This window comes from Henckelia pumila, unplaced genomic scaffold (assembly GCF_033568475.1).
Source record: "Henckelia pumila isolate YLH828 unplaced genomic scaffold, ASM3356847v2 CTG_461:::fragment_3, whole genome shotgun sequence".
In the NCBI taxonomy this organism is placed as follows: domain Eukaryota; kingdom Viridiplantae; phylum Streptophyta; class Magnoliopsida; order Lamiales; family Gesneriaceae; genus Henckelia; species Henckelia pumila.
Window position 1 is genome coordinate 13,057,827 of NW_027331831.1, and position 14,352 is coordinate 13,072,178.

At 34.6% G+C, this 14,352-nt stretch overlaps 3 protein-coding genes across 7 annotated transcripts; all 3 read right to left on the reverse strand.

Moving 5' to 3' along the window:
* Positions 1–918: 918 nt before the first annotated feature.
* On the reverse strand, positions 919–1,826 carry LOC140871597 (uncharacterized). The gene has a single exon (XM_073274178.1). It carries the CDS (start codon positions 1,733–1,735, stop codon positions 1,028–1,030), a length of 708 nt encoding a protein of 235 aa, XP_073130279.1. The 5' UTR covers positions 1,736–1,826; the 3' UTR covers positions 919–1,027.
* A 177-nt stretch (positions 1,827–2,003) lies between these two features.
* Positions 2,004–6,499, reverse strand: LOC140871596 (probable arabinosyltransferase ARAD1). 3 transcript variants are annotated; one of them, XR_012147721.1, is made up of 10 exons: positions 5,925–6,499; positions 5,546–5,719; positions 4,706–4,863; positions 4,477–4,618; positions 4,185–4,300; positions 3,957–4,095; positions 3,572–3,682; positions 3,257–3,325; positions 2,554–2,972; positions 2,004–2,424 (listed from the first exon to the last, which is right to left on the reverse strand). XR_012147721.1 is itself a non-coding variant. In XM_073274176.1 (9 exons), exons 1-9 carry the CDS (start codon positions 6,432–6,434, stop codon positions 2,841–2,843), a joined length of 1,551 nt encoding a protein of 516 aa, XP_073130277.1. In that variant the 5' UTR covers positions 6,435–6,499; the 3' UTR covers positions 2,495–2,840. The 3 variants fall into 3 exon arrangements, 2 of the variants coding, with proteins under 2 accessions (XP_073130277.1, XP_073130278.1); XM_073274176.1 differs by lacking the exon at positions 2,004–2,424 and having other exon boundaries at positions 2,495–2,972; XM_073274177.1 differs by lacking the exons at positions 2,004–2,424; positions 5,546–5,719 and having other exon boundaries at positions 2,495–2,972.
* A 1,687-nt stretch (positions 6,500–8,186) lies between these two features.
* On the reverse strand, positions 8,187–11,102 carry LOC140871681 (TOM1-like protein 1). 3 transcript variants are annotated; one of them, XM_073274308.1, is made up of 4 exons: positions 11,016–11,102; positions 9,984–10,554; positions 9,087–9,332; positions 8,187–8,809 (listed from the first exon to the last, which is right to left on the reverse strand). In XM_073274308.1, exons 2-4 carry the CDS (start codon positions 10,500–10,502, stop codon positions 8,387–8,389), a joined length of 1,188 nt encoding a protein of 395 aa, XP_073130409.1. In that variant the 5' UTR covers positions 10,503–10,554; positions 11,016–11,102; the 3' UTR covers positions 8,187–8,386. The 3 variants fall into 3 exon arrangements, with proteins under 3 accessions (XP_073130409.1, XP_073130410.1, XP_073130411.1); XM_073274309.1 differs by having other exon boundaries at positions 9,984–10,607; positions 11,016–11,062; XM_073274310.1 differs by having other exon boundaries at positions 11,012–11,028.
* Between the last annotated feature and the right edge of the window lie 3,250 nt (positions 11,103–14,352).

The following is a 14,352-nucleotide window of genomic DNA, read 5'->3' on the forward strand; positions in this document are numbered from 1 at the left end:
AGCTTTTCAAACTCGAATTTGTGTAACTCGATATTTTGTGTTGTATTTGAGCTTGAAATTTAATACTCAATCGAGTTTGAACTTACAAAATTAATATCGAGTCGAGCTTGAGTAGTATTATATTCAAGCTCGACTCTGACTCGAGTGCACACCAAAGATAACTAACCCTCCTCTATTTTACGACGATAAAACTCGTTATCGCTCGATTTTTGTCTATCGATCCATTTCAAGTGATTTGCTAACACTTGGCTACATAAATTTTGTGTACATCAGAAGTTGCATCTGTCGAAATTTGTTTTTTTTCAAGTTGAAGCCCATCAAAAATAATATCCGATAAACTATGTTAGTAAGAAAGAATAAACGTGTGACGACGTTATCGATAAAATAAAATAAAAAAAAAAGTAGTTGAGAACCTGACCATACAAACTTAATCCATATTTTTACTTTCAAAATTGTTAGGCCAACAATATTCAAATGACTATGTTTTGATTTAAAACATAAAATTCATATGTTGTTTGGAACTTTGGATAGACTGTCATATTGTTTTGGATGATATATTTTGCCTATCTTTTATTTTATTCTAGAATTCTGACACTTATATTTTTCGAAATGTTAAACTTTAAAGACACTATTTTTTTGTGTTCATGTCAGACCTAAAAAATCTCAGAAGGAACTTGTCATCCTCTACTCTTTGATAACGAGGCTATTTCCATGCAATCACATAGATAAGCGATATCTTAATTTTGTTTTGTCCTTGTGTTCCAAGTGGATTTGTCCGAATCCCATGTAGACGTCATCGCGAAACAAGCTTATTTAAGATAGGAACGAACCGAGACAAATTTAATTTTGAGGTAAAGAATTCTTTGGAGTTTCACTTTTGTTGCACTCACCTAATTCAATTGGGGAATCAAGAGTTGATGATATACAATTGCAATTAAAATTAGGATCATAATAGTCATTTTGTTAATTGCGCAATTAATTGTTAATTGCCATTAATAATTGTGCAATTATTAATATCCTATGCTAATTAAACTCTACAAACCAGCAATGTTCCCACCATCAACATGAGCAATGTCATTAACAAATCAAACGAATTTCCAACATTGCATGCCTTGGAAGAACTAGATGTAGGAGCAGACGGTGGTTGTGCGTCTACCACCACGACTGGAAATGGCGGTGGAGGGGCCGACACTGACACCACCGGATGGCCCGTGCTATTCGGGCAAGAGAGTAACGGCTGCGTATTCGACGGAGGGGGTAGCGAAGTAGGTTGCGCCACTCCATCTACACCATGGCATCTTATTGAAGACCCTTTGGTGCATACGTTAGGACTAATGATTCTCACATTGTTGAGATAAAACCTCTCCCTCCCGTCGTTGTTAACCTTGAAAACAAAACCGGGCCTCGACGTTGGGATCATGGATCCCGTTGGGAAATGCTCGAGGTGCTCAAAAAGCAGAGGCGACGGGATGGATTGACGGAGCAACAGATCAACAAGGGATGTTTCAGGTATATTGGTTCTGGACAAGATCCGATCGTTAGGCACGAAGAAAGTAATATTGGACTGAAATAGGTCAGAAGGGGCCATGTTCATGAGGGTGACAAACGTGAAGTAGTTGGCTTTCTGCATCTCTTCCATTGCTACAACAATATCTTGGTTTCTTGAAGGAAAATCTGTTGCAGCTGCTGATATAGACGAGATTGATAACAGTATAACTTGAACAAGCAGCATCATAGCCAGAGTCGCCGATTCCGCTAAGAAACAGAGCGTTTCTATTTTCTTGGGATTGATAGATTATTGTTAGAGATTGGAGATTTGGTACATTTGGCTTTATTATAGATGATGATAATTATATTAAGAGATCACTAAAATTAGCTTGAACATGCATTGTTGCTGCCGTAACAACTTACTTGCAATGCTCATACCTCTTGCATGAACACAATACACAATAGGAGTTTCTGTTGGGAACCACCAAACCCAAAAGCCCTTTGTACACACACAACCACCAAACCTAAAGTCCCATTGCACACAACCAACACAACACATATAATTAAACTCACCTTCCTTCACATGTGGTGACAATGTGAAGTCTGCCAAACTGTCTAGGTAGCATTTATTAACCACGTTTTTCATGTTAGTTTAGATTGTTGTCGTTTTCCCAAGTTCAGAGAGGTCTGTCACCGTTTGAACCTTTAGCTGTCGCAATATAAACTAAATTTCTCCCTATTGCCAAGTTTTGTCGTAAAAATAAAAGGCCCTCAACTTACAAGGTGTACACCAAGGTCCAAGGCTCAAGATTCGTAGAGGCTCTGCCTTTGCATCTCGACACAAGGTAAGGCATAGTCTTTGAATGAAGCTCGGGCATTAACCATAAAGCCCAAGTCTCGGTGTGCTTTACGGTTCAAGGCCACTTTTAAACGCGTCTTGAATGTTAAAATAGGAAGTCAGCAACGAAATGTAAGATAATGAACATCTAGTTTAGCCTATATGATAATGAAATTTATTTTAATGTTCTTTAATAATTCGCATAGTACATATAGCATATGTGATACCATTATTTACAGCACTTCAATAAAGAGTGCAACCAGATTGCATCTATCTTGTGCTTGAGCGGTACAATGCTTACGAGCCTAGAGCACCTTGCACTTCTAATAAATGAAAGCGTTCTTTCAAATCTGTCCAAAAAGAATGAGGTCTAATATCCTAATTCAAAAGTAACAAGTGAAAATGACACAAGGGTGACAAACAATAACACAAAACAAGAAGCTAGTATCAGGGATAAGCAAAAGGCGAAAAGGAAAAAAGAATTAGAGATTTCAGGAAGTATCTGTAATGGCAACTAGGAGAAAGGGATCGTGCTGCTAGTAATATTGGGATGCCTGCAGTCACAAGTACATAGGCTTCTAGATCCTTTCACTACACGCTGGGATCTTCGCACGTGAAGCTTGATGTTTAGCAACTTACCGGCAATCTGTAGAAAAGGATAATATCTTAGACGAACGATACACTTCAAGTGAGTGAGCCTAAAAACTGCTACAAATTCACTCAATGTGGACACATTTTCAGAAAAGATGATTAAACATTTGGAGTCACTGTTCTTTTTTGTTCAACATTTGCACAGCTTCAGCAGCAAGACCATGTTTTTCTATTTCATTATCCTAATTTTTTCAACAGGTACTGAAATTGCACAGATCAAAAACAACATATACGCAAACTGGTGATATATTTATGGAAATCAATGACAGAGTGACAAACCATTCTCCAAACCAAGTCTTCCGGACCCATTGGCAGTGCCGGATGGGCGTATAAAAAATGCTTCGAGTACTGAAACAAGTGAAAAATAATCAGTGTCATCATTTTTGAAACCAACGAAATCTAAAAATTTTCAGCGAAAAATAATCAGTGTCATCATTTTTTAAACCAACGAAATCTAAAAATCTAATCTCTAGAAAAATATTTGTACAATTATTAAGGTTGATTCTTTATATAAAGGGCAATCAGGTTGAGATTACACAAAGTCGAAATAAGAATCACAGACAGCATGCGATCATGAAATGCACATGCACATACCTTGGCTAGATTTATTTGCATCTCTGTAATTTGTGTTGAAGGAATGCTTCTTAAAAATGATAAGAGCCATCCAGGCTGCATCACATCGCTAGAATCGACGAATACGGCTATCTGTCACAGAAACATCAACTTCACTAATCAAGCAAAAACTAATAACTGTATTTTATCACTGATCAGAATATCACATGGTTCATACGGTTTATCCCCATGGAATTAACTTTACATCTTACAAAACTCCCCATAAACAACTTTGTCAAATTACCTAGTGAGTGCATAAAATGTGTTGAAAACGAATGCCAACTCAGGTCTATACATTGATACCAAGACGTATACGTGAGAGAGTAGATAACTTGTACAGTCAGACCTCCATAAAAAAGGTATATACCTTGCGATAGTCAAGAATTCCTTCAAAGGGAAGCTCCAGTTCATCACTAACAATAACAGGGATGCACCCACTGACAATTGCATCAAACAACCTAGCAGATGAAGGAGTGTCACCTGCTGGATTAAGGCAAAAGGTAGACCTGGTCGATAGAAAGAAATGCATACATCAGATGATTCAGTTTTGCAGGCTTAATGACTAAGCAAATGTATCACTGCAACTGAATTATACTTCTGCATGCCAATCTGAGCTGCAGCTTTTCCTCCCTCTCCTGCAGTACCCTCCTCTATGATCACGTCATTAGCGCCAGTGAGTTCTGTTACAAGTTTAGCGCGAATTTTCCCACCCTGGAATCAAAATAAGAAACAACACATTAATTCAACGCAATATTCCTTGCTAAACCCCTCATGTCGGTCTCCAGTCTCCCCATCAAAAATGCCTATATACTTTGCCGAACGGCTTCCAACATGAAGACCCAGACAACTCAAAAAAGTCACTAGTGTGGATGTAAAGCAGAGCTCACAGCATTTCTTTTCAGCCTCCCACGGAAAAACAGAAGTGTTGTTCTCTTTGCATCTGACAAACATTTTGAATCACACACATCAACATTGGGAACATATGGAAGTATCACGTCTTTCTCAAGGTAAACTTGTCCTGGTTTATACCTGCAATGCCAGAAACAGTCACACAAACGCACCCACAAATCTACATAACATATTTGGGACAATGCTAAGCTTCAGGCAGATTATCACCAATTTCCTGTTGAATCCATGTCAGGAAGGAGCCAGATTGCATTCTTCATAAACTTTCGAACAGATTTAAATGACCAGGGATGATGAACTGGAAGGATGTGATCTCTACCCTCAGATCTCTTCCAAGCTGGTTGTTCTGTTACCCACTTCAGAGCTTCCTACATGGACAGATAGACTATTTAAATTTCTAGACGATATCACAACTGCTATACGTTCATAAATTATTCTGATAATGTTCTTGATCTGTAACCTGAGAGCTAAAACATGAAGTGCATGGAAAAGGAAAAAATTGTTCCTTAGACCCCTTAACCCATTTCACATCCACGTTATTACAAAGACATTTCCAACTGTTAGATTCAAGATACATACAATAAAAAGCATTGTAGTTAAGAAAAAGTTCTGGCACTTGGTGAACAAACTTTTTGTCATTATCGCATGCAACAACTGCTGAAAATTTTGGTCATCCAGAATGTCATAACTTTCTTCCACAGAGCTTAAGGCATATGGTGGCCTCAACTTAAGAAGCCAGAGCAAGCAGCATTATTGACATCACCCATTCGCAGGGGAGTTAACAAAAAACAAACGTATCACAACACGATGACACAAATGAGCTCCTCAGTTTCATCCTAGAGATGAATCTCACTATAGAAAGCTTTTTTTATAGTTCATGATCAATGACAGGTATGAACCAATGAAAACACATGAAATAACGAAACATCAAAAGAGCTCTAGCATGATCCATGTCCATGCAAATCTAACAAAAATGTAAAGAACGAGACATTTGGAAACTTGTTGCGTGATTTTCGCCAAAATTTGCACTTATCAGAAACACACTCACACCCTGTAAAGTGCTTTGCACTGTTGCTTCTCAAGCAAGAAAAAGCTAATCGTCGTGAAAAACGGAATGTAGAACAAGTCAGCCTCCTCCTGTTTATGAACTCTCACGACATTCTTCAATAACCTTTCCGACTCCGGTGCTATCAAATCCGCCCACAGCCAGTAATCAACAGAATGCTACGATGACAAAAAAATAAAAATCAAATAAAAAAAACACACTCACACAGCATACAGCAAACCAGAGAGAACCAAAAATACTCATCGCACGTTTGGAGCTATAGATCGGAAATTAAACTAATAAAGATCTAATTTTATTTAACCGTTAATGTTTCTTACACACATTCCAAGCTTTTCGCAGCTATATAAAATGACGTGCACTCACTTGCTCGATCAATCGATGGACGGGGCTTCCATTAGAAGTGAGCGTAGTAGTGTCTTTGTAAGTACTTTGAAACAAGCGGAGTAAATCGTAGGTGAATTTCGAGGGCATATCGTAGACGTAAACCTTGAGAGGTGGAGACAACGGATAGAACCGATTTTCACCTCCATATAGCCTTTTTTCCTCGTTAAGCGCAACCAAATCATCAAAAATCTTGAGTTGCTGTTCTGTGACATTGCCACTGACAGTGTCATCGGGAGGCGTAGAGGATTTCGAGTTATCCAGGAACTTTTGAAGTGAGGAAACGAATGAATAGTCGGCGATAGGGTTTGGAGCGACGTAGAGTGTATCGTGTGAGACAGTGGATGATGGGGAGGACAAGGAGGTGAAGATGTAGAAGAGGAGGGAGAGAAGAAGCAGAGAGATCGAGAAGTAGAGAAATGGAGATCGACGGGATTTGACTCCGCCGGAGGAAGAGGCGGAGGTGGAGGCGGAGTGGTGTCTGCCGGCCATTTCCCGGTGGCTGAATCAATGGGACACCGCCGTTTCGAACATTATGATTATATTATGATTGGCTTTTTTCAACTTTCCCGTAGTAAAATAAAATTGAGGTTACTGTTATTGATCATTTTATGATTATTATTGAAAACTGGATTACTTTAAAGTTTTTTTTTTTTTAGTAAAACTTGTAATATCTTACTGTACATTATTATTATATTATATTATTAAAATAGAGACCCTAAACTTTCAATTAATCGATGAAACTTGATTTGAAATTATTATTATCTCATAACTTAATTTTTAATAAATCCAAAATTATTGGGCAACAGAATAATCATTTATTCGGTTTTTTTTAGCCATTAAAAGCTCATTTTATGCCTTTTGATATTATTTTATTTTAAAAAATGACACTCAATTTATAAGATATATATATTTTTTTGTGAATATTTGTTTAGAAAAACGTTATATTTTTATTATTTTTTAATTTTACAATTTATGATTTATTTTCTTCGTTAAAAAAACGAAATATACGAGCATGCAATGCAGGTAACGAAATACTAGTTATTAAAGAAGCATAAGACCTTGTGTTAGAAGCTTCACTAACCAATTAGGAAAATCCTATAATTTCCACAAAAAACAAAAAGAAAAAAGAATTATTCGCATGTCTCTCGTTATAAATTTAACTATATTTTGTTCGAGTAAAATGGAATTGCAATTGAAATTAGAGTAAGTTGTGACAAGGCGTCACAACCAGAGACGATTCAGTTGGGTCGATAATGCATAGGTGATTGCATTTGTATACGGTTCTAAATGTTTCATATATGTTCTCCATTTGATCTATGTCGTTAGATACACATTAAAAAAAAAAAAACCAAAAACCAACATCTTCATCTCGTCAAATTATAACCGAACCCAAATTGAAAATTTTCTTCTTCAAGTTTGTCCCAAATCCAAACCCTACTATACAGAAAAACAAAATTGAAGAGCACAAAATCAGTAGGATAGCAACTTGAAAAACATCAACCTCTTTGGAATGAGTTGATATATAATGTTTGCAGATCGTAACAGACCTCGGTTTTTGTTCTTGGCTGGTGGCTTTTGAGATTTTTCCTTCTACACGGATCAGTGATTTACAAACGACGCTCTCTTCGTCCGATAAAAAATTATTTTCACCTCCCTTAATTGAATTTTTTGGCTCCGTCCCTACACAACAGGTCGACTCAGCTCATACTCAAAGTAAAAATCAATATTTTTGACAAAGAAATAATATTTTTTTATGGATCGAGTCGATTAAGAGATTTGTTTTACAAAACAATGTCATACGAATTTTTTTGTTAAAATTATTATTTAAACTAACCCCAAGATATTATATGCATTATACAAATAATAAATATTCTAACGTAATATTATAAACTCTCGTAATAAAATATAAATAGGATGTATCAACATTCTACTTGTGATCTAAAAATTTAGTACTATTATTCATTTTATAACTTTTCACAAGGATATAAATACATGTTGCCCTTACATTTCATCAAGTTTTTGAATTAAATTTTTTTGCAATTTGGTAGAAAAAAATTAAATTACTGATCTTTGATACTGTAGTTGTTTCAATTCTTGTATATTATAAAATTTTTAAGTTATGTATGTGCCTTGATTAAACAAACCTTTCATAAAAAAACTCAATTTCATTTGTTTTGAATCAAGTGAGATTTTAAATTTGTAAATCCCCGCCATTTGTAAATTGTAATGAATTCAACAGTATGAGAATAATCTTAACCCAAAGGCCGCGAACACTCCACTACGAAATCCAATTCCAAACTTGATTCATTCACAAATGTAAAAATTGAATCCAAATTTCATAAAATTAAAAAATCATATTCTGTTGTTTCCCTTCGCTATGTTCCAAGAATCGAAACGAAAGAAGGGAGCACTTCTAAATATCAACCATGTACTCGTTGCAATCAAAAAGAAATGAGATCATCTTCGGATGGATGCTGTTTCTTCCTGTCCTGTGTTTGTACCGATGTACCACCATTTTTCTTACCAAAAATCATCTCATCAAGATCGTCCAGCATCTCGTCATTGTTCCGTTCTTGATGGTTTCCACGTGGAGTACCAGATGGTTTCCTGATAAGAGTTTCTTTCCCTCCAAGTGGAGAGTCATCAGGCTCGACAGCGACTGGAATCATAGCAGGCTCGGGTTCCTGTGCCACCGCTAATGGTTTTTTCATGTCTTCGTACTTGGATAGAACCTTTTGAATCTCATCATTCACGTTCAGTGCTTCAAACAGCAAGGCCTCATTCTCTCCAGCTGTCTCGATGATTCTTTGAACAGTGTACTGGGATTCATGACATTGTTGTAATAGCATGATGGTCAGGTCATCCTGCAATCCAAGTTGAATGTAAAATCAAACTAAGAAAAAGAAGACAACAGTAGCTGATTCAGTTCCTCTCCTATCGACCATAAAATTGCTACCAAATAACCAATCTAGAATACACAAACCAAGCTTTACCTTTAAAGCAATAACAAATGAACATGTTCTTACCCCATTGTCACAAATCAACAGTATGTATACAAAAGAAAGCAATAATGGAGTATAAAGAGTTTCTTACACGGCTAAATTTAAAAGTTTGATGTCAGTCATAACTCAGTAACAGTACCTGCAGAGCATCTTGCTGTGGAGAAGAAGACAATACAGTGCCGAGAAGCTCTAAACTGTTTCGAGCCACATCAAATGCCTCCTTAGTTTGTTCTGCTGAAAAGCTTTGAGCTGGAATATTCTGATGGAGATGTTGTGCAAGACTAACATTTGACTCTGAGGTTGTCACGGATCTTGGAGGAGTAAATATAGGAGCCAGACTCTCATCATCACGGCCAGGAAATCGTATCCCTCTAGATTTCAAACTCTGAGTTGGAAGGAAGATTAGTCTTAGACAAAATAGAAGTACACACCACACAGTCTCTTCTCTTATGCACAAGTGATGCCGAGACAAAGCATGTTATGGCTTGCTTTCACATGAATTTGTAAGTTCACTACACAAATGGCTAAAGAAAGTGTCCAACAACTATATTGGTCCAAAACACAACTTCGTCGACCATCCTTCCAAGAATTGTTCCAGTTGCCTATAGTTCTATAAGAAATCAGTGTACTACTATCTATTACTACTCCATCAATTACAATTCAAAAGAATTTTATCATAGCGACCATCCATTGATACGCGATTAACAACTCAAAAACCTTATATATAGCAAAATGAACAGGTAAAAGAATTCATATAACAACAATCCGGATAGTAATGGGACAGTAAGGAAAAATTACTTGAGGAAAATGAATATCTAGTTAAGTTGCAAATATTCATCCCACAAGAATCTCAAATCATGGACATGAAATATCAAGCTTGAGATGTAGTTCTATTTTAATAAATTTTAGGTAGAAAGTGATTATAAAAACAAAAGTAACCAACAATATATTTTTTAAGAGAACATTTTCTTAAAAAAACCATTAGTTTACTAAGTTGGCTTCTCCAACTCAACGCACTCTTGAACTGCAAATGTACCTTGTAGGTCTCTTCATAAACAGGCAAATAACGCAACTCGTTTGAAGATTCGCCCCATGATTCTATCAGCAGAAGAGCCTTATTCCTGTTGTTGACCACAGTTTGGGGGTCATCAACCAGCTTCACCATCTCATCCAGCACCCTCTCGGAGGCAACCTCTGAGAATGCCTTTTCACAATTCTTCACAACAGTTTCAAGCAACACCAGAGCTAAAAACTGAACCCTAGGGCTATTAAACAAGATTCTTTTCTTTATTCCCCTTATCAATTCAGTGCTACTGATCCTCTCGTGGTTTATCATGTCACAGAGCTCAAGATTGGTGGCCCAATCAGGCCCGTCCAAAGTTTCAGCCGTGGCTTCCTCAACAAGCTTGTCTGCTTGGTTTGGTCCTTGGAATAACTCCTTCATCTTGAAACTCATCGAGCTCATACCGGCACTAATCTTCTGTCCCATCTCGTTTCCTCCAATCTTCAAGCGCTCGCCCAAGGCGCTGACTTTATCCATCAAATTGTCACTCATGCTTTCAACACACTCTCCAAAAATCCCCAACCAATCCCGAGTTCTTCAAGTGCTAATGATAAAAACAATACAGTCAAAGCCCAAAAACCCTGCTACGAATATGAACTGTTCCATTGATCTTATCAGCCGATCAAATTTGAATTCTACACTCATAATGACACACGAGAACAAACGCATGACTCGTGCAGCCAGTTCGATTCAAATACCAACAAAATTATAGAAAAACTGCAACATAACTCGCAAAAGCGAACGAATTCAATTCACATAACATGCATTTCAATTCAAGCAATCAAATGGATATCTCAAATAAAAAAACACCAACAATATAAACGTAAACAAACGCACTGCAACCAATTGAAAAGGTCAATCCTACCTGAACGAGTAATGGATCGATAACTTGGGAAAAAAGCAATTTATAACGAAATTAATATCACACCACAGACAATGAAATCCTGGAAATCATAATAATCGACAAAGATAAAAGATTAAACAGCTTAAAACATGATTACCTACCTCTCTGCCTTAGAAGTGAAGTGATGAAGACAATTGCTGGAGAAGAAGACTCTTATTCCAAATGCGCGTCGTTTGGGGAGACTTTTGTAATACATATATATATATATATATATATATATATATATATATATATATATAATTTATTTATTTATTTATTTATATAAAAAAATATTCGGGAGGGACTTCCAATGTTTGGTGCTGCTGACCAGACCCGGCCAAAGTTTATTTCTTTCGGTGGATTATGGATAGTGCGTGACCAAGTATGTAAACGAGTCCATTCGAAAATTATTTGATTTATGTTCGGATTTATCAAGTTTGAATTAAACTCGAACACATTCGAATATTTTTTCAAGCTGAACTTGAGCTCAAATGATATTGTTCGATAAATATTTTTAATATAACGAGTATTTGTTTTCGATCAATAATTTGAAATTTAAATATTTCGAGCTGCTGAACTTAAACCCGAGCTCTAATTCGAATTGAACACAAACAAAAAAAAAAATCAGCTTTGAATCAAGCTGAATATATTTTAAGTAGAATTCAAGCATTAAATTTGTCATCGTATTCAACTTGATTGGGGTTGTCTACATTCTACTATGATGTGACTATTTGATTATTTCTATAATTTATCAAAGTCCATTGATTTGAGTTGAATAAAAATTAATTACTCCACAAATTAGGTACTTTGCAATAGGATGACCGGTAAATTATAAATTCATACCCAAACCTATTTTCATTTTACATTTTAATACTTAATTCATTAAAACTTATTTTATACTCCTTAGAGAGAGAAAATTTTATTTAAAAATATCAATTCTACCCTTATCTATTAAAAATCCTAATAAATCACTAAAAAAAAAGTGAGATAATGGATACTAAAAACAAAACAAATCCAAATAGTATTTATATAAAAATTCAAATTAAAATCAAAAAACATAAATCATATCATATACATGCTTATGTTGATACAGGAGCAAGTATGTGTCTAGCAAGTAAACACATACTCCCAACTCATTATTGAAAGAAATACGACAAAGGATTAAAAGTTCGAATAAGAGATGGATCAATAATCATGCTTAATACAGTAGCAAAAAAATTAAAAATAGAAATAGAAGAAACAAAATTTGTAATACCCATTATATATCAAATAGAATCAGGAATGGACATTATAATAGGAAATAACTTTTTAAGAGAATATCTTTCCTTTACACAATTTGAAAATTACATAACTTTAAACAAAGGATCATCAATGATTTATATTCCTAAAATACGAACAGCATTTCGTGTAGGAAATGAAGGATTTACAAAGAATTTTCATAAACGAAATACAAATCCAATAGAATTAAAAATAGAAAATATTTTAACAATTAATCATAAAAAAGAAATCATGGAGAAATTTCATGATATTTTTTCTGAAAATCCTCATGACAAAATTAAGAAAAGAAAACAATTCATTGCTTCAATAAAACTTAAAGACTCTAATATCACAATCCGTGAAGCACCAAGAAGATGCAACATAGATGATGTAAAAATATTCGAAAAAGAGGTTCAAGAATTACTAAAACTTAAGATAATCATCCCAAGCAAGAGTCCACACTCTTCATCAGCCTTTTATGTCATTAAGAAAGACACTGATAAGAAAAGAATGGTAATTGATTGTCAAAAAATGAATAATGCAACAATTATGGATTGATATTACTTCCCAAACAAGAATGATTTACTATCTTATATAGGAGGAATGAAATATTTCTCCAGTTTAGATTGTAAATCAGGATTCTGGAAAATTCAGCTAGAACCACAAACACAATTACTTACATCATTCCGTTGTTCAAAAGGACAGTATCAATGGACTGTATTACCTTTCGGACTTAAACAAGCACTAGGTATCTTTCAAAGATATATGGATGAATCTTTTAAATCATATGTAGATTTTTGTTGTGTTTATATAGATGACATATTAATTTATTCAAAAACACTAGATCAAAATTATAAAGACCTCATGACAGTATTAGATATTTTTCATAAAGATGGAATTATACTTTTTAAAAAAAAAGCACAATTGTTTAAAACAAAAATAAATTATTTAGGATTACAAATAGAAGATGGAAAACATTGTTTACAACAGCATATACTTAAGAAAATTCACGATTTTCCTAGTGAAATCAAGGATAAAGATCAATTAAGAAGATTTTTAGGATTATTAACTTATTCTGGAAATTACATTAAGAAACTTGCAGAAATCAAAAAACCTCTTCAGGTAAAACTTAAACAAGACTACAAGTGGAAATGGTCTAAAGAAGATACTAATTACAAAGATACTATTAAAAATAAAATAATTAGTAATCTTCCTCAGTTATATTTTCCTTCCAATAAAGATATAATAATAATTGAAACAGACGCTTCAGATGAATACTGGGGAGCATGTTTAAAAGCTTATACAGGAGAAAAAAATTTAGAAGAACTTACTAAAACAGCTACTAGAAATAATGAAGAATTATGCAATTATACATCAGGAACTTTTCAAGGTGCACAATTAAATTATCATTCAAATGAAAAAGAATTATTAGCTTTAATATTCACAATTAGGACTTATGAAATTTATCTTATTCCTAAACCATTTTTAGTAAGAACAGATAATATGAATTTAACATATTTCAAGAGAAGGAAAATATCAAGAAATGCAGGGAAAAATGCAGCAAGGCTAATTAGATGGCATTGGAATTGAATCATTATCAGTTCGAGATCCAACATGTCAAAGGAACGAATAATTCATTACCCGACGCATTAACCAGAGAACTTCATCCAAATTATACTATCCGTAGTAACGGAATAACAAAAAAGATCCTAAGTGATCCAGAAAATGACCACGGGTCATCCGAACATGCCTTAGAAATCATGGGGAACATAAATTGATGAAATGAGATTTATATTCAGAGACATGAATTATTTTATGACTTTCAGTCATCCGAACATGCCTCAGAAAGCATGGGAAATATAAATTGATGAAAATGAGATTTATATTCAGAAACATGAATTACTCTATGAGTAAAGACAATCAATCTCATTTATGAAGATTGATTCAATTCTTGCAAAAGAATTTCATAAATGCAATGATACGCATATTAAAACTATCCGAGTTACTCACGAAAAAGAGTTAAATTTCTAACCATTTATATATATATATATATATATATATGTTTTATTGTGCATGATGGAGCAATTAAATCAATTAGAAGAACAATTGATTGACATGGATGAAGAAATTCAGATTCTTCAACAAAGAAAAAAGAATATAAAAGGAAAAATTCAGAGGATTAAAGAAAAGATGACAACATCA

Coding starts and splice junctions, on each gene's coding strand:
- LOC140871681 (XM_073274308.1), bottom strand. CDS start 10,502: ATGAGTGACAATTTGATGGATAAAGTCAGCGCCTTGGGCGAGCGCTTG. Junction 9,333..9,983: donor TTTATGAAGAGACCTACAAG/GTACATTTGCAG, acceptor CTTCCAACTCAG/AGTTTGAAATCTAGAGGGAT. Junction 8,810..9,086: donor CACAGCAAGATGCTCTGCAG/GTACTGTTACTG, acceptor CTTGGATTGCAG/GATGACCTGACCATCATGCT.
- LOC140871596 (XM_073274176.1), bottom strand. CDS start 6,434: ATGGCCGGCAGACACCACTCCGCCTCCACCTCCGCCTCTTCCTCCGGC. Junction 4,301..4,476: donor GGAGGCTGAAAAGAAATGCT/GTGAGCTCTGCT, acceptor TTTTGATTCCAG/GGTGGGAAAATTCGCGCTAA. Junction 3,326..3,571: donor TGCAAATAAATCTAGCCAAG/GTATGTGCATGT, acceptor CACTTGTTTCAG/TACTCGAAGCATTTTTTATA.
- LOC140871597 (XM_073274178.1), bottom strand. CDS start 1,735: ATGATGCTGCTTGTTCAAGTTATACTGTTATCAATCTCGTCTATATCA.